Source organism: Gadus morhua, chromosome 6, assembly GCF_902167405.1.
Source record: "Gadus morhua chromosome 6, gadMor3.0, whole genome shotgun sequence".
Lineage (NCBI taxonomy): Eukaryota > Metazoa > Chordata > Actinopteri > Gadiformes > Gadidae > Gadus > Gadus morhua.
This window is the reverse complement of record NC_044053.1, coordinates 3,973,994-3,997,724: the sequence shown is the minus strand read 5'-3', so window position 1 is coordinate 3,997,724 and position 23,731 is coordinate 3,973,994. Positions and strand designations below refer to the sequence as shown.

General features: G+C 43.5%; 1 protein-coding gene and 1 long non-coding RNA gene across 2 annotated transcripts; both read right to left on the bottom strand.

Moving 5' to 3' along the window:
* Window positions 1-11,039: 11,039 nt before the first annotated feature.
* LOC115545771 (NACHT, LRR and PYD domains-containing protein 12-like) lies at window positions 11,040-21,893 on the bottom strand (the record flags this gene model as incomplete). Its single annotated transcript, XM_030359197.1, has 9 exons — window positions 20,339-21,893; window positions 19,987-20,278; window positions 19,337-19,510; window positions 18,167-18,340; window positions 17,634-17,807; window positions 17,100-17,273; window positions 16,430-16,603; window positions 15,143-15,189; window positions 11,040-11,518 (listed from the first exon to the last, which is right to left on the bottom strand). Coding segments are annotated over exons 1-9 (3,243 nt in total), but the record flags the coding sequence as incomplete, so codon positions are not given.
* Window positions 21,894-22,717: 824 nt separating this feature from the next.
* LOC115546113 (uncharacterized) lies at window positions 22,718-23,265 on the bottom strand. Its single transcript, XR_003977197.1, has 3 exons — window positions 23,229-23,265; window positions 22,943-23,012; window positions 22,718-22,757 (listed from the first exon to the last, which is right to left on the bottom strand). It is a non-coding gene; the product is annotated as an uncharacterized LOC115546113 (long non-coding RNA).
* Between the last annotated feature and the right edge of the window lie 466 nt (window positions 23,266-23,731).

Sequence of the window (23,731 nt, the reverse complement as noted above, 5' to 3'; positions counted from 1 at the left end):
TCCGTGAAACGCATGAATTTTACTTCAAATGTTTTGTTAATAGAAAGAATTGTCGTGATTTGGTCCCTGTATATGCATTTGAAATAAATGATTCATCAATTCAGTATCTGAATATATTTCATTTCTATTTTTCAACACAATGACAGAGTTTGTGGAAATGAGAATTGTTATGTAGTTCTGGATGGTCAACACAGTTGAGCACAAATATTTGTTGTGGGAATTGAGTCATCACTAAGTAGTAAATAAACAATAAAAGTGGTGACATTTTCTGATTTAACCTAATATTTGTGTTGGACACAAACAGCCAGTGTAATTCTGAAGTTTGACATCACGGTAAGTAAATGACCACACCACTACGTAGCCGTGACATTACTTGCGTTACCAAGCGGCCACGTTAGCAAATGACCACACCACTACGTTGTGGCAACGTCACTCACGCTACCAAGTGGCAACGTTAGCAAATGACCACACCACTACGTCACGGCAACGTTATTAACGGTACCAAGCGGCAACGTTAGCAAATGACGACACCACTACGTCGCGGCAACGTTATTAACAGTACCAAGTGGCAACGTTAGCAAATTACCACACCACTACGGCGCGGCAACGTTATTAACAGTACCAAGCGGCAACGTTATTAAATGACCACACCACTACGTTGTGGCAACGTCACTCACGCTACCAAGTGGCAACGTTAGCAAATGACCACACCACTACGTTGTGGCAACGTTATTAACAGTACCAAGTGGCAACGTTAGCAAATGACCACACCACTACGTTGTGGCAACGTCACTCACGCTACCAAGCGGCAACGTTAGCAAAATTACCAAGCCACTACGTCGCGGCAATGTTATTTGTTTACTTTATGGCAACTTCCTGTAGGCAACGTCATGGCGATGTTGCCACAACGTTGCCAGGAGGTAATGTTGCCATGACCAAATGGCGACGTATAGGCAACGTTGCCGTATGGTCGTGTGTTAGCTGGGTTAGAATTAGCAATAGTTTGGGTTAAAAGTCCTGTCCATTTTTTATCTATTTTCTTCTTCTTTTATTGTCTTTTCTTTTCAAATCTATACTCAGTTGTATAAGTGATTGTGTTTATTGGACCTAAGAATAAATCTACCTGACTACATTTGTAGTAGGTAAACTCAATCGTTCGAGTCCTTTTCCCTGTCGACTCCTCGACACAGGCAAAGCCGAACGACGCGCTCTCCCAGCTGATCCCATCACGGGGAGTGGCGCATTGTACAGGCAATGGTTGATTGTGACTGACGTGTATAGGGGGTGACAAGGCAAAAAGATACATCATCATTTCGTATTAACTATTATCATTTCGAGAGACTTTGGTCCCGCTACACGGACGGGTCTGAATTCGTATTAAAGTAAACTGTTGTGAAGGGACTTAACAGAGTGACCTGGGTCGGACCGGATTAAGACTGAGCCGAGCCGGACCGAGCGCCTCCGTGAAACCGACGATTCACGGAAACAAGCGGGCTCGACCTAGGTTGGTCCCGGGGAGCGTACACGCGACACCCGGACTCACAAAACACACTCCTGCGGAGCGGTGTGTGTGTGTCGTACGCGATCGTTCCAATAAATCACCGCGAATGCGGTGCCAACACTCGACACTACACATACTACACACCTCCAGGCAGTCCTGCTCTTACCTTTGGACAATAAAGCCTATAAACTTGGAACTCTGACTGGACATTTCCAAAACCTCCTCTTCAACTACTAACCCTAACGATTTTGTAATCTAATTCAATTGTAATATAACCCAGAATAAGGTTATCTTGTAATATAGCCTACGTTCTGTGTTCATATATCCGGGACCCAGAGTACCAAAGTTAGTATACATGTAATGTGTATGCACGGTCATCTTCTCTAACTTTATCTAAACTGAATACACATTAGCTTGCCCAGAATATGAGGCTTTAAATTATACCAATGACATAACTATACTCACTTTGGTTCATGTGTGGATCATCGGTCCACTGACACAACAGTTCTCCTGACTGCCAAAGATCCCTCTTGGCTTTCCAACTGAATCGATTTAAAATGACCAAGAATCTGTCGATGCACCGATTCAAACGTTGCAAATCGGTTGAGTGAAGCTTTAGCCTGCAATGTCAACAAATTTCCTCCTGTTTCGATACGGATCCATAAAATGAAACTAAAGGAATTGGGCGTAACTCGGGGTGTGTTTGCGTATATTTGCGCCTGCGCCCAGCATCTTGGAAGCAGTTAAAGGCGCGTTCACGGTCCTGGTGACAACGAGACGGCTCGCCAGTGCTTACGCGTGTTCCCGACAGCGTTCATGTGCACTGCGTTGGGAATCTAAAAGTTCTTCACAGCAGGTTTTTTTTATACTTAACTAAACAGAACTTAGTAGCATCAGTTTCAAGTTTGAACGCCTTTATTTCCTAGGAGCCTATCACCTATCCTTTTATTTATGAGAAGAACATACAGTATTGCCACTGTACGATCCGGGTTCAGGGTCTGTGTGACACATCAATCATGAATCTATCAAATGGCAGGACTATGGCTGCACGGACAAACAGACTTATATCTATTTTCTACCCCAGGGCCATACAGTTGAACGTTGCCAACACCTGACCTCGTACTATCACGCACACGCACATAACATGTGGCAGCTACTGGGGAGCTTTGCAGTTCCCTACGACCCATCTATTTATTTATCTATTTATTTATTTTATTATATTAAATATTTATTTATTTTTCTAAGGAATTGTGCAATCTTTTTTGGTTGCATGTTTTTTCAAGTCATTCAACTTCACTTTAAGTTTTAGTTTAGGTTAGATTTATATTAGATGTGTCAGTTTTAGTTAGATTTATGTTAGATGTAAGATTTATATTAGATGTTAGATTTATATTGGATGTTAGATTTATATTAGATGGATCAGTTTTAGTTATAGATATAGATATATATAGTGTCTTTTTTTATCAGACTGTATACATTGTTTATGTTTGTTCCTTGTCCTCTTTTTTTCTTTAAGCACCAGGGGGGAGCTCTCCCAAATTTCGATTTACCTGGACCTGTACCTGTACTTTGACAATAAAGATCATTCATTCGTTCATTATATACACACCAGACACACACACATATGTACACAAACAAAAACACACCCACACATCGTTCATTAATCTCTAAAAACACACACACACACACGCACAGACATATGTACACACACACACACACTCATCATTCATGGACCTAAACACACAGCAGGTCAGTGCCGGTGGTAAGCAGCGGGTAACAGTGTCTCTCGTGGTTCATCTTTCAGCCCTCTCTGTGTTCAACTGGGCTGCTGAGCGTCAGATTAGAGGGGGCCGCTTGGGTCTGGGGGGTCCTCACAGTCCTGACGTTGTGGAGGACCAGCTGTTAGGGGGACGTTTGAATACCTGTGGACCCATGGACGTACCTGTAGTGCATCGGGTTGTTGAGCAGCAGCTGTTGGTGCTCTGAGGGGTCAACCCGTTCAGTGGGATTGCAACACTTTGAGATTGGTTTAAATGCTCCACTGTACTCCGAATTATTCATTTTATTGGGCTTCTGAAAGGTTCAGCACGATAAACCATTTCCTTTGGGTTAAGCAGGTTGTACAAATATTTAATCTCTAATGTAAAATCTGTTTTCAATGTTGATGTTAGGGGGGCTGGAGGTGCGAGCAGGCAGGTAGGACCCAAACGCAGACGGTATTGAGGGAAACGGCACTTTAATCAAACCTAAAGGCTAAGGCACAGGAATCAGGGAACTCGGGAGACAACAGGGAACTCGAGAGGGAACAAGGAACACGGAACACGCAGGACTAACCACCAACACTAACCACAGCAAACCACAATGACAGCACACCGAACAAAGGAAAGACGAGGGCCTAAATAACAAACACAACGAGGAACAGCTGAGACACATTAGGGGAGGGAACAGCAATCAACACAGGAGGGAAACGCAGGGAGACACCCACACCCTGACAGTACCCCCCCCTTAAGGGTCGACTCCCAGGCGACCCACGACAAGCAAAAAACAAAGAAAGTCAAACCCAAAACGGGTGGGTGGAGGGGCGCCAGGAGGGGGGAATCAAAAAAAATGGACTGCGGCAGAGCCGAGGGACGTCAGGCGGGCGTCCAGAAAACTGCCCCAGGGCATGGCAGGGAGCCTCAGGGGGACGGCCTGGGGGGCAAGCAGAGGCAGAGTGAAGGCGGAACCCTTCAGGAGGCCGACGGCAAGGACGATGAGGGCTCAGTCCCTCATGAGGCCTGCAGTGGCACAGAACCCCCTCAGAAGGCCGGCAGCGGTGAAGGCGGAACCCTTCAGGAGGCCGGCGAAGGCGAGGTAGAGGGCGGGTCCCCTCAAGAGGAAGGCCAGGTAGAGGGCGGGTCCCCTCAGGAGGAAGGCCAGGTAGAGGGCGGGTCCCCTCAGGAGGAAGGCCAGGTAGAGGGCGGGTCCCCTCAGGAGGAAGGCCAGGTAGAGGGCGGGTCCCCTCAGGAGGAGGGCCAGGCAGAGGGCGGGTCCCCTCTGGTGGAAGGCCAGGTAGGGGGCGGGTCCCCTCTGGTGGACAGGGTAGAGGGCGGGTCCCCTCTGGTGGAAGGCCAGGCAGAGGGCGGGTCCCCTCTGGTGGAAGGCCAGGTAGAGGGCGGGTCCCCTCTGGTGGAAGGCCAGGTAGGGGGCGGGTCCCCTCTGGTGGACAGGGTAGAGGGCGGGTCCCCTCTGGTGGAAGGCCAGGTAGAGGGCGTGCCTCCCCTGGACGGTCTGGAGGGCGGACCCCCTCCGGTGGAAGCAGAGGCCGGTACCCCTCTGGAAGGAGCAGGGGGCGGGCCCCCTCAGGCAGGAGCGGAGGACGGACCACCTCAAGCAGGCGACGAGGCCGGTACCACTCTGGAAGGCGAGGAGTGGGCTCAGGAACCGGACAGGGCTCGGGGACCGGAGTCAGTGCGGGAGCTGGAGTACCAGGAGGAACCGGGTGGTTCCCCAAACCCTCCCAGCGCTCCATTGTCTTATTTATTTTGGCTAGTAAATCCTCCAACTTACGGCTAAATTGAGCGTCCGCTGGGTCCAATCGTGGTGCTGTCATTCTGTTAAGGGAGCTGGAGGTGCGAGCAGGCAGGTAGGACCCAAACGCAGACGGTATTGAGGAAAACGGCACTTTAATCAAACCTAAAGGCTAAGGCACAGGAATCAGGGAACTCGGGAGACAACAGGGAACTCGAGAGGGAACACGGAACACGTAACACGCAGGACTAACAACCAACACTAACCACAGCAAACCACAATGACAGCACACCGAACAAAGGAAAGACGAGGGCCTAAATAACAAACACAACGAGGAACAGCTGAGACACATTAGGGGAGGGAACAGTAATCAACACAGGAGGGAAACACAGGGAGACACCCACACCCTGACAGTTGATTGATGGTACATTGTTTTACTACAATATTTTAAATATTTTCAACATCGTTATAAAGGAATTTGATATTAGTTTTCATTTTGCCATGCCTGACATGGAACGTGATTTAAAGCAGATTTAAGAACATAATCATAAATTATGATAAGTGTTCTATGGGAAAGGGTAAAGATGTTGTGAATGACTTCAAACTGATGTTCTTTGTGTTCTCTTGGGAACAACAAGTCAACATGTTCAGTTATTGAAGATACCTGTTTATGATTTGTAATTGCTCAGTCGATCAACTGAACCTTCTCATGTCTTCAGATGATTCTTCCCATTTGTTCAATTTTTAATTCTCCAAGTCTTCTGGAGTAATTTCCTCCAACACAACAGTGGAGTTTGACTTTTTTAACCACACATGCATACACAAAAACTAAAAGTAAGTAATCTGGTGAGTAATATATACACACACACACAGGGCCGTTGCACCAAATCCTGGGCTCCTATACAAGAGGTACTGATGCCCCCCCCCCCCCCCCCCGAATTCCCCCTACCAGCCCCCTGCGCTCAACTGTTGAGGGGGGCATCAGTCACTGTGCGACTCCTAACACTATGGGCTGGTGGATGATTCAATTTTTTTTATTGCCATGGGCCCCCCCTCTGCCTTGGGCCCCCCCACGACTGCCTCACTTTCCCCCGCAGTCCGTCGGCCCTGCACACACACACTCACATACACACACTCAAATAGACACGCAAACATACACACACACACACACATTACAGAGTTACAACTATGTTTATTTATTTAATCTAGAAATCTCTGTTTTCTAGATTAAGTTCCTTCCATCATGAAACATAGATAATATAACTGGCATCAGAGTTAGTGAGAAGCTTCTACTGTTAACCCTCCAACGTGGTTCAGGACATGGGTTTAACTGATGTAAATCATATACAGTTCAAGTTATGCGAGGGCGCACCATCATTGACGGATGGATTCAACACCAGTAAGACACCAGTGGGACACCAGGGGGACACCAGTGAGACACCAGTGAGACACCAGTGGGACACCAGTGAGACACCAGTGAGACACCAGTGAGACACCAGTGGGACACCAGTGGGACACCAGTGCGACACCAGTGAGACACCAGTGAGACACCAGTGAGTCGTTCTGCCATTCCTCCAGAACAAACAAAGGACTGAGGCCTCCTCAGTGCTGCCCCTGCTGGCCGGACCTCCACACTGCAGTCATGTCCAGTAGCTAGACGATAGCCCAGAGCAGCGTAGGGCGTGGGGGCCGCGCCCCCAACGCTGGGCCTTCTCTTTAGTCCTGGGGGGCCCTCCCTCACAGCAGAGGGCTCCTCAACGCTGGGCCTTCTCTTTAGTCCTGGGGGGCCCTCCCTCACAGCAGAGGGCTCCTCAACGCTGGGCCTTCTCTTTAGTCCTGGGGGGCCCTCCCTCACAGCAGAGGGCTCCTCAACGCTGGGCCTTCTCTTTAGTCCTGGGGGGCCCTCCCTCACAGCAGAGGGCTCCTCAACGCTGGGCCTTCTCTTTAGTCCTGGGGGGCCCTCCCTCACAGCAGAGGGCTCCTCAACGCTGGGCCTTCTCTTTAGTCCTGGGGGGCCCTCCCTCACAGCAGAGGGCTCCTCAACGCTGGGCCTTCTCTTTAGTCCTGGGGGGCCCTCCCTCACAGCAGAGGGCTCCTCAACGCTGGGCCTTCTCTTTAGTCCTGGGGGGCCCTCCCTCACAGCAGAGGGCTCCTCAACGCTGGGCCTTCTCTTTAGTCCTGGGGGGCTCTCCCTCACAGCAGAGGGCTCCTCAACGCTGGGCCTTCTCTTTAGTCCTGGGGGGCCCTCCCTCACAGCAGAGGGCTCCTCAACGCTGGGCCTTCTCTTTAGTCCTGGGGGGCCCTCCCTCACAGCAGAGGGGCTTCAGACCCCGGGGGCCGGCTGACCTCTGTTCAGGATGGTGATACCCCAGTAATACCCCCCCCCCCCCCCCCCCACTGATCCTTCAAGGGCCCCTAAATGGGCTCCTAATGGCTGCTGTTGATTCTGCCTTTGCATGGTTTGTTTGATTATTCTCGATAATCGGTTAAATTTGACAACGTTCCGCTCTGTACTTAAATGAATCGATCAATAAAAGGTTGTTTGTGCCTTAACCAGGAACGACCACTAGAGGGCAGTGTTTCTAGCGTCTTCATTTACACAGAAGGAGGAGTTTCGATTGGGTGTAGACATGACACGGTTGGCATGGAAACTAAACACCTCTCACGTTGTGAATCATTAATTGGATGAAGACCGCTGGAGGAGGAATGAAGGAAACAATTCAATGAATCCAACTTAGACACGTCTGTAAATAAACAGATGAAGGGAATCAGAGTATTGTTCCTACCCTCCAGCAAGGTGTGTGTCCACTGTGATCTCCTCAGACCGTTGCTATTTCTTCTCTTATCACTGATCACAGTTATGGTTCAGGAGCCCAGACGGTCAATCATTACTCCCAACCCTTTTAGAACCGGTTTAATGCTAAATCTGTGTGTGTGTGTGTGTGTGTGTGTGTGTGTGTGTGTGTGTGTGTGTGTGTGTGTGTGTGTGTGTGTGTAATAATGGCCTCAGGGTCTTACCGAGCAAAATGTTAGTTGAATAGCAACTAGACTTGAATTAGCCTTAGAGGTAATAACTTACTCTAGCGTTGTGACAAATTACTGGTAAGTGTGCGTGTGTGTGTGTGTGTGTGTGTGTGTGTGTGTGTGTGTGTGTGTGTGTGGCATACTCCTAAATATCTAAATTCAATCTTCCTGACGTTTGTACTTTTATAATTTCATACAAGAGACAGCACACGTGTTCACAACTAGGATGACCTGATGAAAGTAAATTACATTTTTAGATACAGTCGTGATGAATGAGTGTGACCTTTTATTTGTCCAGAAGGGTGAGCATGTGTCAACTGGAAAAAGTTCCCTATGTGTATTGCTCCGTGTTAGTTTTTTTGTTTTTGTTTTTTTCCCGCTATTTTTTTAAAACCCTATCATATTATCAAGCAAAATGTGGCATTATTTACTAATAAAACGAGAATGATCATCGGCTGAACACACAAGAACATTCAGTTGGATCCACTGAGCTGTTTATTACAATTATTACTCATTAACAAAAACAACAGAAAAATAGTCCCTTACATGTACACAATAAACACAAGGACTAAAACAATAAAAGCAGCAGACATTACAAATCATCAACAGGTGTGCACATATCTTTAATAACTGAACATCAGTGTTGGGCAAGTTATTTAAAAATAATTAGTTACAGTTAGTTACTTCTCCCAAAAAGTAACTAAAGTAGTTACTCTGTTACAATTATGAAAGTAACTAGTTACTGTGGAAAGTAACTATAGCGTTACTTTCAAGTACATTTTTTTAAATGATCAAATGTGTCAAATGATTTGGACCCCACGTTCACCCCCACCCCTTTTTAATGGAACTCAAAATACAATTTCATGTTCATGCACGGAAGCATGGAATGCACGGAAGCATGCAACGTTGAACAATGTTTGAATTACTTGACACCGACGTGGCATAATGTGCATTTCACGATTACACTCGTTCCTTTAATTTCTTGGAGGGAAAAGTAATGTCTATACTATACTTCCATTTAAAGAAGGCTGTTTTTGGATTATTAGGGCTTGCCATTCCTGTTTCACGTTGACTCACTTGTGTCGTTGTCTGTCTGACTGAGCGTGCTTTCGAATGTGTTTAAACAACACCCGCCCAACTCTACCTCTGATTGGCTTACCGTGACATGTTACTCTACCTCAGCCAATCGTTATCATTAATGAGATTGTCTCGTACCCACCCACTAACCAAGGAAGTCTAGTCTGATGAAAAAACTGCTTCAATTATAGTGACGCGCCACATTTTTTGGATGTAACGGTAACAGCGTTATAATGATGGGTAGAGTAATCCATTAGATTGCTCGTTACTGAAAAAGTAACGCTGTTATGAACGCTGTTATTTATAACGCCGTTATTCCCATCACTGCTGAACATATTCTGCGGCCGTTTGGTTCCAAACAGAACACAAAAAATCAAGACTCAGCTTAAAGTATTTTACAACATGCAACATTAACCCATAAACCTCTTGGTTATTACACATAGTTATAAAATCTGCTTTAAATCAGGTTCCTTGTTGGGATCATGACCAAAATTATGATATCAGAGCCTTAAGACCAGAACTGGTGACGTCTAAAAATATTCAAACATTTAGCATCAATAGGTATTTTATATACATTTCAAATAATGAATGTGTTTATCTAAATATGGAAGATCTTAAAAGTCTTTTCATGGTTTATCATCCCATACTTTCCAGAAGAGAGGGAGAGCGAAAGAAAAAGAGAGAGAGGGAGACACAGAGACACAGTGAGACAGAGAATGAAAAGAGAGACGGAGACAGAGAAACAGAGAGAGAGAGAGACAGAGAGATTGAAATAAAAGGGAGAGAGAACAAGAGGGAGCCGGAGATAGAAAACGAGAGATAGATAGAGAGAAACGAAGAGAGACAGACAGCGGGAAAGAGAAAGAAGAGAGAGAAAGAGAGCCAGAGGGATAGAGAGAGAGAAAAAGAGAGAAAGTGAGAGACTATAACTGCCATAGAGATCAGTCATCTCAGGCCTCCAAAGCCCCTTCATCAGAACCCACTCATCCTCTAACACAAAACTGTGTGTTAGAGGTGTGACTAATGTTTGATAGTAAGCATTATTTGCCCTTAACACCTATATTCAGAAACAACACTGACTCAAAAGGCTATTGGCCTAAGCAACACCAGTAGAGGCATATAGTTTTCCCATTTTAAACCTGCAAAAACATAATTATATATTTATGTAGCATTCAGTCCAATGCTTAAAATATATCTGTGGCATTCAGTAGGCCAATGCTGTGATAAAGTGTGTAAAGTATGACCAAGTGTTGCTTTCTGTTCAATAGATAGATCTTCATCAATCCCCTGTAGGAGAAATTTGTTAATGTTGTCCCTATAAAACAATAATGGTAAATAAAAATATACAAAACATGTCGGTAACTCTGAAGTCAAACCGTCCAATCGGAAGGCTCTACCTAACCACTCCCCCTACTCACTTCCACCAATGCAAAGCGAACAGAACTGAGTAGGGGAGGGCAGAGCCTAACTAGTTTGTGAACGAACCAGAGAAACGCAACGCAAATTCAATGTGAACATGTATGAGGCTTTAATAAAATCCCGGATGATTTTGAAATTCCGCCCGGTCACATTTTTTAAAAGTGTCTCAAAAAGAGGGCATGTCCGGGCAAAAGAGGACGTTTGGTTACCCTACGTACGGGGTACCCATTTGATTCCTACCTGTTCCACTGTTCAATAGCGGCGGTGGTGAATTGGTCGGCGCTATCCTGGTAATTTCTCTGCGTGAGAAATACGAAGTGTGGCGTGTGAGCGTGTGCAGGGGTTGAATTGCGTGTGTCTCACGCCGAATGCATAAGACTTGAGAGCCCTGTGTGTGTGTGTGTGTGTGTGTGTATGTTGTTTTTTTCTACAACAGACACAGAGACGCTGAGGCACCCCACTGACCCCCCCATACCCTAACCCCAGGGAGGAGGTCCTCCTGGGTGAAGGAGGACCAGAAGGTGTGGATGTGTGTCAGTGTGTCTGAGGACCCTCCTCCACCTGGGGACACTCTGTAGAAGGACAGAGAGCCAGCAGGCCGGTCCAGATACACTCCTACTCTGGTAGAGCCAGCGGCGCGGAGAGGGAGGGCTGTTGTTCTACCGTTGTATTGGGCAGAGTAACGATCATCATCACAATAAAGAGTCCAGGACTTCTTGTTCCGTCCAAGCAGGCTGTCATCACCCCCTCCTCTCCTTGTGATTCCTCTGTATGTCACTCCTATCCTAACACCTCCTTCCCTCTCTACCTCCCAGTAACAGCGGCCAGTCAGAGCCTCTCTACCCAACACCTGGTACCAGAAGTCAAATCTCTCTGGGTGATCCGGATACCACAGGTCCTCTCCAGCCCGTGTCACCTTTCTGTTGTCCTCAGACAGAGAGAGGTATTTGTGGGCCGTGTTGGGGTCCAGTGTGAGTTCACAGGCATCTGATGGAGAACAAGACATGATTATCTGCTGAACCATTCTTCATCGTCATCATCATCATCATGACTAGTACTGTTCCCCTGCATTCTTCTTCTTTTTATTCTCTTTCACTCTTTTTTTGGGCGCTCTCTCATCTTCAAACATCAACATAGAACTATAGTGGAATCTTGTGCTGTCGATTTTCTAAGCAATAGTAAACATTATGTTGAAGTCATTTAAAGTTTAAATTGATTGGAAATCCCATGTCTGTGTGAGTGGCTGTCCCAATCAAAACATTGAAACGAGGACAAATGTATGAAGGGCATTTACTACCTCAATAATAACACAACATGAACATATTTATACATCAACATAATAAGCATGATGCTTATTACTCACATGAAGTATCTAAACAAAATTTGTAATATATTTCAAGATATTAAACTTTTGGGTAACCCAATACACACACATTGCAATCAACCTTCAAAGTATGGGGTCAGAACAGTCTCATTAATAATGAATGCACAGAGAAGGATTCACAAATGTGTTTTCTGATTTATATATAAATTACTCTACTCTCAGAAATACATTTCAATGCACACATAAATGGATATCGGTATGTATAAATGTAAAATAAATCCATAAACAAAAATAAGTTTCACAAACACATTTCTGATCCATACACAAATGTACCTTGTTTTAAATAAATGTAATATAAATCCATAAATATATTAATTTAAAAAATATTTGCAATTTTCATCACAATGTATTTGGATGTTGTGACATTTATATACAAACTGTTAAACTTGTATTTACAAGACGTTTTTCATTTGTGAACTTATTTGCATTTGTGCGTGAACTGGTCTGTATTTATGTGTGGATTTTTGAGACTCTCCTGACGTCGCTAGATCCACAAATGCAGTTTTTTCAACAAGGAACTCTCTGTAGCCAATTAGATGCCTCCCTCGTTTTCAGCCAATCACATGGCTGCAGTTCCGACCTCTGAGTCCAGCCTCCGAGCCTCCCGGTTCTCTGTCAAATGTCTACTCTATCGGAAAGAACATGGTTTTTTGAATGATCGTACATAACAATCTCTAGGTGGTGAAGAAGTAAATGCTGCGTCACGTTTAGCTACACACTTTTTCCATCTAGTTTCGACTGGGTTTTGGGATTATCGGTGCCGTTAAAGTAGTAAACGGCACCGACGTAAAAACCCAGTCACAGCAGTCACGTGATTGGCTGAAAACGAGGGAGGCATCTGATTGGCTACAGAGACTTCCTTGTTGAAAAAAATGCATTTGTGAATCTAGCGACGTCAGGGGAGTCTCAAAAATCCACACATAAATACAGACCAGTTCCCACACAAATGCAAGTAAGTTCACAAATGAAAAACGTCTTGTAAATACAAGTTTCACAGTTTGTATATAAATGTTACAACATCCAAATACATTGTGATGAAAATTGCGAATATTTTTTTAATTAATATATTTATGGATTTATATTACATTTATTTACAACAAGGTACATTTGTGTGTGGATCAGAAATGTGTTTGTGAAACTTATTTTTGTTTATGGATTTATTTTACATTTATACATACCGATATCCATTTATGTGTGCATTGAAATGTATTTGTGGGAAGAGAGTAATTTATATATAAATCACAAAATACATTTGTGAATCCTTCTCTGTGCATTCATTATTAATGAGACTGTTCTGACCCCATATCAAAGGGACACCTGTGTAAACCACAGACTGAACGAGCTGAGCTCACATACAGGCTGGAGATGAACTGATGAACCATAGAACTTACACATACTATACATACATAGACATGTACTCATACATACACATGCTTACCTACACATATATATACGTATCGTTTGGGTCACTTGGGTAGGATTCGTATATATATCATCATATAGACACAGACAGGCTGGAAATTAACTGTCAAAACTTTTACGTATGTATGTATGTATGTATGTATGTGTGTGTGTGTGTGTGTGTGTGTGTGTGTGTGTGTGTGTGTGTGTGTGTGTGTGTGTGTGTGTGTGTGTGTGTGTGTGTATGTATGTATGTATGTATGTATGTATGTATGTATGTATATAGGGATGGGCCAAATGATTCTTTTCCTGGAACTAGTTCTTTCAGTTCAGTTCACTATAACGATTCGTTCGTTTGATTCGTTCGTTTTGATTCGTTTGTTACGTCAGATTACATAATTTGACAGGGAATCTCACAGGTTTCTGCCCCCCCCCGCGAGACGGCCCTGAGCATAATTTAAGCAACTTCTAGGCTCTACCCCCCGTGAAAATCGACAAGATATACTATATTGCATAACCAAACGTCCCACCAATATTTATACCACTTGCTTACTCTCTATATATCATTCATGGTTTTATATTTATAATTTTATTTTACTTTACATTTAATTCTTCATAATTCAGGCATTACAGAACTTTCATGGTCATAAATAAAAAATACCAATTGCAGTTTAATTTCTTTGTTTGTTCTTGAATTGACGTAGAATGGAGCAAAGTCTATTTTCGGAAATGTAGGGGGATATATGACTGGCCCCACGTCGAATGGTATGACCCAAGATACGTCAGACAGAGAAAGCGCGCAAATTCGACGGTACCACCTTGTCATTTGTTTACCCAGGTGCCATGGCAACACCATTGCTACCTCTCATTGGCTGAATCTTTGAGAACGTAGACTCAATTGATATAAGGTCGCGGGAAGACGAAGCTCTGTTCGTCAGTATATTTTATTTACGTGACCATATTTTTGTTTCATGTTAAAAAAAAGAATCAAAGAACCAGTTCTTCATGTTTTGGGGAACCAGTTCTTGTCGTTCACGTTCGGGATTCGTTCGTTGTGAACGAATCGGTCGCGACCGACTCATCCCTAGTAAGTTAGTTAGTTAGTTAGTTAGTTAGTTAGTTAGTTAGTAAGTAAGTAAGTAAGTAAGTAAGTAAGTAAGTAAGTAAGTAAGTAAGTAAGTAAGTAAGTAAGTAAGTAAGTATGTATGCATGTATGTATCAGTGGAGGCTTCTCCCTTGAGGAGAGGGAGGAAGATCCTCCCTAACATTGTTGAGAATAAAAAATCTAGATTGCCCAGACTATTGTAATGAATGAATGCCCTTAAATATGACTACTTTATTGCCTTTGAATATATAATGTTTGTTTCCCTGGGTAAAGGGACATTAGCACCCCCTATCGCCTTTTGACAATTACTTCAGGGAGGAACGTCCTCCCTCCGCCTCCGTTGACTCCCATTCATTTTCCCGAAAGTACTGGCGGCCGGTGGATAACATGGGTTTCAATGGGAGAGAGGAGGAAAATCCTCCTCTGAGTGGGTGGGACCTTAAGGGGTCTGATTCGCGCAAAAATCTATCCGTCTGCGATATGAACCAATAAGCAGGATCCCTGGATGTTGAGCAGTGTTGCCAGATTGGTCCGATTTCCCACCCAATTGGGCTACTTTTAATCATGTTAGGCTGGAAGAATTATCATTGGGCGGGAAATCTGCCCAATCTGGCAACGCTGTCGATAACAAACCCGGTCTGCGATACTCTTTTTCACAGTATGTATGTATATATCAATGTATATATAAATATATATATACATAAACTTAAGAGACACTTACACTTCTTTAGAGCTGGTTTCAGCCTCCACACTCCACCATGCTCCACACTGGGGGGGAAACAAAGTGAGAGCAGCATGTTGAAACATTCACCTTCATCATCTGCTGTCTCATCACTTTGTACACAACATAAGTTACAGCTGCCTTTTCAAACCACTTCATCTAGCAGTGGCTTGAATCCTTGTAGGAGACTTTGTTCCCAGTGTTGGGCAAGTTACTTCAAAAGCGTAATGCATTATTTATTACTTGTTACTGTCATTTCAAAATAATTAGTTACAATACAGTATTACTGTCTTTGAATTGTAAGGCATTACACTACTTTTACATTACCTTTGCATTACTTTCACCAAAATAACAGGAAATATGGATTTGGTGTTCTCAATAGATCTTCTTGTGTTAAATGCAACTCATTACACAGTAGGAGGTGATGTGGTTGGCATAATGACTGAGCTAGGCTTAAGGCTAACACATGTACAATATAATGGTTGCAGTTATGGCTCATGGTGCAATACATTTTATAATAGAAATACTCTTTTTACATTTCTATCCCTTTATTTGTTTTCATTCACAGAGAATTCATAGCATAATGAATGACATAGCTAGACCTACATAATGGCTATGGCCATAGCCATAGGTCCCCCCCCCCGTCAACCACTCAGCGCAGCTTCAACTTGGGAAGTGAGACGGAAGCCAGTAGCGCAGCTTTGGATTCAATTGTAGTGTAAAAGACTGTTCTGTGTTTAGTTTGGAAAAGGAGGTGTGTCCCTCGTGAGTTGCCGTAGGGGGGAAGTTCGGGGAAGTGTTACGGCTGATGTGTTGTGCGGGTGTGTCTGAGATTAAAGTGAAGCGGAGTTGGCTGCTGAACACACAATCTCGTCCCCGGTCCCGTTCATTGTTTTCTATAATACTACAGTATAGGCGAACCCAGAACGCTCGGCTACAGTAGCATACCCATCTCGCAAATGTAGAGTCCGACTCTGCTGCTGATGTCATCTTCTCCTCTAGCAGTAAGACGAAGTAAACATTTGCGCAGGTTTTTTTCTCCTCTGCGAATCTCGCGGTGTTGGCGAATTTGTATAAAAACAACACACCCGTTAATTTCGGGTTAAAAATGCATTGTAACGCGCGTTACTGAGATTTGTACAGAGTAAAATATTACCTTTTTTTTTTCTAATGCCTTACATTACCGCGTTACAGCAAAAAGTAATACATTACAGCAATCACATTACTTTTGTAACGCGTTACTCCCAACACTGTTTGTTCCTTAGTGGTGTGCTGCCCTCTCCATACCTGAGAGTATCCAGTCTCCAGCGTGGATCCTCCAGTCCAGCAGAGAGCAGCGCAGCTCCTGAGTCTCCTGGGTGATTGTAGCTCAGGTCCAGCTCTCTCAGATGGGAGGGGTTGGAGCTCAGACCTGAGGCCAGAGAAGCACAGCCTTCCTGTGTGATCAGGCAGCCAGACAACCTACACACACACACACACACACACACACACACACACACACACACACACACACACACACACACACACACACACACACACACAAACCATCTAAATTAACCACATTCATATAATGTATTCATTCCATATGGAGGACAAGTACAAGTTTTATTGATACTTTATGGAAAAAAACTGTCATACTGTCCAAGAAATGGAAGAGGAAGTGGGGAGATGACATCATCCCAGACAGCAGAATTTCCTTAAATTGGATATGAAACAGGATCTTAAACAAATGCTCCTTCCTCAATAGCTACAACTCAGATGATATATTGTTCGGTTAGAGTCAGGAGAAGTCTGCTGTGTTTGGTAGGCTAAAACCGTTTCTTCACAGGTTCTGACATTGTGTAGAACCAGGGAGCGTTTTGTCAGCAGGGAAAAAGATTAACAGAAATGGATCAGACATGAGCAGCACTTACTGGAGTCTAGAATAACCTGTTTGAAGTAGAGGCTGATGACTGACCTGAGAGTTTCCAGTGTACAGTGTGGACTCCCCAGTCCAGCAGAGAGCAGCTTCACTCCTGAATCCTGCAGATCATTGGTACTCAGGTCCAGCTCTCTCAGACTAGAGGAGTTGGAGCTGAGAACTGAGGCCAGAGCTTCACAGCATCTCTCTGACAGCTCACAGGCATTTAACCTACACACCAATAAACAGAAACATGTTAGTTACTGTGATTAAATGTTATGAGAAATGTCATCGGTCTTTTTACATACATGAAATACTAAATTATATGAATAAGCTGGTTCTTTAAATATTAAGACATGGATGTCTAATAAAATGATAAATTATTAAAAAAGTTATCATCATAATAACTAGAGTTTTCGCGGCCGCGTTGCACACGCTCAACCTCTAGTTGTAATTAAACCCATAGCAATAATGTGGAACCCCAGTCAATAATGTAACAAATTTCTGAGCGATTTACAGAAATGCATCGGACATGAGCAGCACTTACTGGAGTCTAGAATAACCTGTTTGAAGAAGAGGCTGATAACTGACCTGAGAGTTTCCAGTGTACAGTGTGGACTCCCCAGTCCAGCAGAGAGCAGCTTCACTCCTGAATCCTGCAGATCATTGGTACTCAGGTCCAGGTCTCTCAGACTAGAGGAGTTGGAGCTGAGAACTGAGGCAAGAGCTTCACAGCATCCCTCTGACAGCTCACAGCCATTCAACCTTCACACCAATAAACAGGAACATTTTTAGTAACTGTGATTAAATGTTATGAGAATTGTTACCAGTCTTTTTACACACATGAACTACTAAATTATATGAATAAGCTGGTTCTTTAAGTATTAAGAGATGGTTGTCAAATAGATGTTAAATTATGAAAAATAAATCATTATAATAACTAGAGTTTTTGCGGGTGTGTTGCACACGCTCAACCTCTAGTTGTAATTAAACCCAGAGCACTAATGTTGAACCCCAGTCAATAATGTAACAAATTTCTGAGTGCATAACAGAAATGCATCGGACATGAGCAGCACTAACTGGAGTCTAGAATAACCTGTTTGAAGAAGAGGCTGATAACTTACCTGAGAGTTTCCAGTGTACAGTGTGGACTCCCCAGTCCAGCAGAGAGCAGCCTCACTCCTGAATCCTGCAGATCATTGGTACTCAGGTCCAGCACTGTCAGACTAGAGGAGTTGGAGCTGAGAACTGAGGCCAGAGCTTCACAGCATCTCTCTGATAGCTTACAGCCATTTAACCTTCACACACAATAAACAGGAACATGTTAGGTACTGTCATTAAATGTTATGAGAATTGTTACAAATCTTTTTACATACATGAAATACTAAATTTTATGAATAAACTGGATCTTTAAATATGAAGGATGCCACATAGATATTAAATTATTGAAAAAAGTAATCTCACTACCATATAATAGCAGGCCTGTCACACAAGTTACTCGACGAGTTGGTCAAAGCGCATGTGCCAAGCAGCCCACAGCTCACACAAACACACACACACCGCATGCACACGCGCGCGGACAACGGCAAGATCGAGATAACAGCCCCGCCATCGAAACACTCACCCAGCTGAGACGTTATGGCTAAAGACTACACTTTTTTGTTTTTATTATTTATTTTTAATATTACTCGCTTCCTTGAGCATCCCGCAATGTCGTGATATTGATATCCCAGACTGTTTTAACGGCCCCGCCATCGACACACTCTCCCAGGTAAGACGTTCCCGGCCCTTGCATGCCCAGCCCCCTAAACCCCCTGTTGATTCTACTGATGTCTGAATGACATCGATGTCCGCATATACATGTAAAGGATCAAGTGTTAATCACCCTCAGGGTGGAATCTCCTGATATACAAATGCGGCGAAAATGCAGAGGAAATGATTCTGCTTGCTTCATAACGTACGGAGGAAATTATTATGCTTGCTTCATTATGTAATAGGTAAAGCAAAATGTTATAGGTTGTGACATTATAGGCAAAATGTTATATTATTATTATATTATGCGCTCAGAAAATGTGTTACCGACTGGGGTTTCCACATTATTGCTATGGGTTTAATTACAACTAGAGGGTGAGCGTGCACAACGCGCACGGAAACTCTAGTAATAATAATAATAATAATAATAATATAACGTGTATCTAAACTGTCATGGCAACTCAAATAAATACATGATGAGTTATCTTTTGAAAATAATATACTCATGTGGTGTAATTGTTTGCATTTTGAGTAAAACTGACCTGAGAGTTTCCAGTGTACAGTCTGGACTCCCCAGTCCAGCAGAGAGCAGCTTCACTCCTGAATCCTGCAGATCATTGGTACTCAGGTCCAGCTCTCTCAGACTAGAGGATTTGGAGCTGAGAACTGAGGCCAGAGCTTCACAGCATCTCTCTGACAGCTGACAGTTATTCAGCCAGCACACAAAATAAACAGGAACATGTTAGGAACTGTAAGTAAACTAACATAAATCTTCAACTTATTACGTAATGAAGGAATTTTACTGGTTACAATAATAATCACTTAATCATTAGATGTATAAATGTTAATTATGTATTGGATGTAAAATGTGGAATAAATGTTGAATTGTGTTTTCAAAATATATTCTTAAATGAATACTACCTCTATATTCTAGTATTCTGTGTGTACGGAAATTCATTATGCCTTAATAGTACACCTGCAAGATGTTTTATATATTATTCTATCTTTTATATTCTACTAGTATGTTTATTCTGTTTTGAGTAGAATAGTAATACATTTTGTTATATAATATAATATAATATAAAGCTCTTATGAACCTACAGGGATCTTTTGCATATTATTTTAACTTTATATTCCTAATTTATGCATATTGTATTATGTGTATCATAATACATGTTATTAGTGAACCTACAGAGATGTTTTGGAGGCTTTGACTACTGGCAGCAGCCTCGGAAGACCCTCCTCTGAAGCAGAGTATTTCTTCAGGTCAAACACGTCCAGCTCCTCGTCTGATGTCAGTAAGATGAAGACAAGAGCTGACCACTGAGCAGGGGAGAGAGATTCTCTTGAGAGACTTCCTGATGTCAGGAAATGTTGGATCTCCCTCACTAGAGAAAGATCGTTCAGCTCATTTAGACAGTGGAACAGGTTGATGCTTCTCTCTGGAGAGAGATATCCATTTAACTTACTCTTGATGTAAGACACTAATGTGATGTTAGTTTCCTTATTGGTCAGTGAGGTAGTTCCTGTCTGTCCCAGCACACCTTTCTTAATCTTAGTGATCAGTGATCTACTTTTTTTCTGTGCCAGCAGATCTCGTAGGACAATCTCATTGGTCTCCAGAGAGAGGCCAAGGAGGAAGCGGAGGAACAAGTCCAGGTGTCCGTTCTCACTCTGTAAGGCCTTCTTCACAGCATGCTGGTAGAGGTGGAGGAGTTCATCTTCACCAGAGGTTGGTGCTTCTTCTGAGAGCAGATTGACCCCCTTGTTGAAGAAGGACAGAAAGACGTAAAGGGCAGCCAGAAACTCCTGGATGCTCAGATGGACAAAGCAAAACACCTTGGCTTGGTACAGCCCACACTCCTCTTTAAAGATCTGGGTGAACACTCCTGTGTACTCTGAAGCTAATTTGATATTGATGTCACACTCTCTCAGGTCTTCCTCGTAAAAGATCAGGTTGCCTTTCTCCAGCTGGTAAAAAGCCAGTTTTCCCAGAGAAACAATGATCTTCCTGCTTTTTGAACTCCAGTGTGAACCTGTTTCAGCTCTCCCATGATACTTCCAGCCCCCCTGTATGGACTGAACCCTCAGGAATTGGATGTACAACTGAGTCACGGTCTTTGGCACCTCTTCTCCTCTCTTCGATTTTTTGAAGATGTCCTCCAGAACTGTAGCAGTGATCCAACAGAAGACTGGGATGTGGCACATGATGTGGAGGCTTCGAGATTTCTTGACATGAGAGATGATTTTGCTGGCCAGTGTCCCCTCTCTGAATTTCTTCCTGAAGTACTCCTCCTTCTGTTGGTCGGTGAACCCTCTCACCTCCGTCACCATGTCAACACACTCAGCAGGGATCAGATTGGCTGCTGCAGGGCGTGTGGTTATCCAGATGCGAGCGGAGGGAAGCAGGTCGCCTCTAATGAGGTTTGTCAGCAGCATGTCCACCGAGGTTGGCTTTGTGACATCAGTCCAGGTCTGGTGTTTCTGGAAGTCCAGAGGAAGTCGACACTCATCCAGACCATCCAAGATGAAGACAACTTGGAACAGGTCAAATCTGCAGATTCGTGCTTCTTTGGTCTCAATAAAGAGGTGATGAAGAAGTTTGACCAAGCTAAACTCTTTCCCTTTCAGTAAATTCAGCTCTCTGAAAGTTATGAGAAATGTAAAGTGTATGTCGTGGTTGGCTTTGTCTTCAGCCCAGTCCTGAGCGAACTTTTGTGTTAAGACAGTTTTACCAATGCCGGCCACTCCAGTTGTCATAATTGTTCTGATTGGTTGATCTCGTCCAGGTAAGGGTTTAAAGATGTCTTCACATTTTATTGGTGTTTCCTCCTTGGCCAGTCTCCTGGAAGCTGTTTCAATCAGTCTGACCTCATGTTCCTTGTTGACCTCTCCACTGCCTCTCTCTGTGATGAAGAGCTCTGTGTAGAAGTCATTCAGACATCTGGGCTGTCCTTCTTTAGCGATTCCCTCAGACACACACTTGAAATTCTTCTTCAAAAGAGACTTAATTTTGTGTTGGAACTCGACAGCAGCAGATCCTAAATGAGAAAACAACAGAAGACATCCAATAGTGGATGGTGACATCAGTGGAAGCATGTCAATATTTCCTGTAAAATTATCAACTTCAAGATATTAAGTGGCTTCATTACTTGTGGTTACAGAAGCTGGTCGTGACAAGGACTGGTTAATTTATTCCGAATTTTGAGTATTATTTTCAAATAATTTGATTGGTCTAAAGAAAATGATAATAATGACAGTGAATCAGTGGAAGGTGACTTGATATGGTGATATAACAAGATAGTGCTACATCTCTTCCACTGAGTTATTCTTTTGTTGATTTGCAATTTAATGTTTAACATTCTTTAACCATGATAGACCCACAATAACCCAACATATCTAGATCAAACCATTTAACCTCATAACCCTACATATCTGGATCAAACCATTGAACCTGATACCCCACAATAACTCTACATACCCGGATCAAACCATTTAACCTGATACCCCACAATAACTCTACATATCTGGATCAAACCATTTATCCCCCAAGAGAAAATATATTGAAAAGTTAGAAATGTAGAAATCTCACATTGTGTAATTTAGTCTGAAGAGTGCAAATAATGAGATCATACTGCTCTTCAAAATAAGAATTCATTCACTGTTTTTAAGATAATTATCTTCTGCGCTTCAAAATAATTGTCTCAATTGTCTTCAAAATAAGAGTCTCTTACCGCCCCCCAGTATGTCGGCCAGTTCCTCCTGGTTCATTTCCATCAGGCAGAGCTTTGTGATGTCCACCACTCCCTCTATGGCACGCCTCCTCTGCTCCTCGTTCTTACCATCCACCTTCTCCTCCTCCTCCTCCTGACTCTCTGAGCATTGTGGGTAATCTGGGAAGAGATCCCTCCAGAGCTTCTTCAGCTCCTTGTCTAGAAAAGCATGTGCGTTCTCCTCAGCCCTCTGGAACAGAACAAGCATCAAGGAAAACTTTACTCTGAACTCACTGAGGACATCAGAAGCATCTGTCCTGGATTCACGTCCCGCTGGTCTAAAGAGGGAAGCCTGGAGACTATTAGCACCACAAGAGAGGCTTTCTAATGTTCATGTAGAGCTTAAGTCAAATGTCACGTTGGACACTTACACACCTTGATCAGCTCTGTTTGATGCTGCTGTACAGAATGAGCACTGGTAACAGTTGACCTCTGTTGGGGTTGTCTGGGGAGAGAACACACACAGTAAACATAAAAGAGGGGGGATAGTTCGGAGAAGAGAGAGAGAGAGAGAGAGAGAGAGAGAGAGAGAGAGAGAGAGAGAGAGAGAGAGAGAGAGAGAGAGAGAGAGAGAGAATATTTTTCCTAACTTGTAAGCAGTGTCGGTGGAGTCTGATAGCATTTAACTGGTCAGTTTTCATCGTCTTTTAGAAACTCCTACCTCTCCTCTCTCGAGGGGCGTCCATCTTTAAAGTTAAGAGGATTATCCATAGACCAGTCACTCTTCATTGAGGCACATCTGGGTCCAGGGGAGTCTACTCTCTCCTGCTGGACTCTTCTAGAAAAAAAATAACTTGGAATTATGGACGTTTGATAGATGGTGTATTTTTATAATCTCTGATGAATCCTCACCTCTTCCGAATAGTCTTATATCCATCTTTAAACTTTAACGGAAGTTCAATAGAGTGGTCACTCTTCAGGGAGAGACAGCTGGGTCCAGGGGCGTCTGCTCTCTGCTGCTGGGGTCTTCTAGAAAAACAAGAACTTGGATTCATGGACGTTTGATAGATTGTGTATTTTTACAATCTCTGATTGCAGTATATAGTGCCGCACACTTATACTGTGATGTTGATGTTAGTAATGTGTAGGCGGAGTGATACGTTTAGGTGAGGGGGTCTAGTTCCTGATCTACGGTACTACATGTAATGCAGGCTACACGTGTGT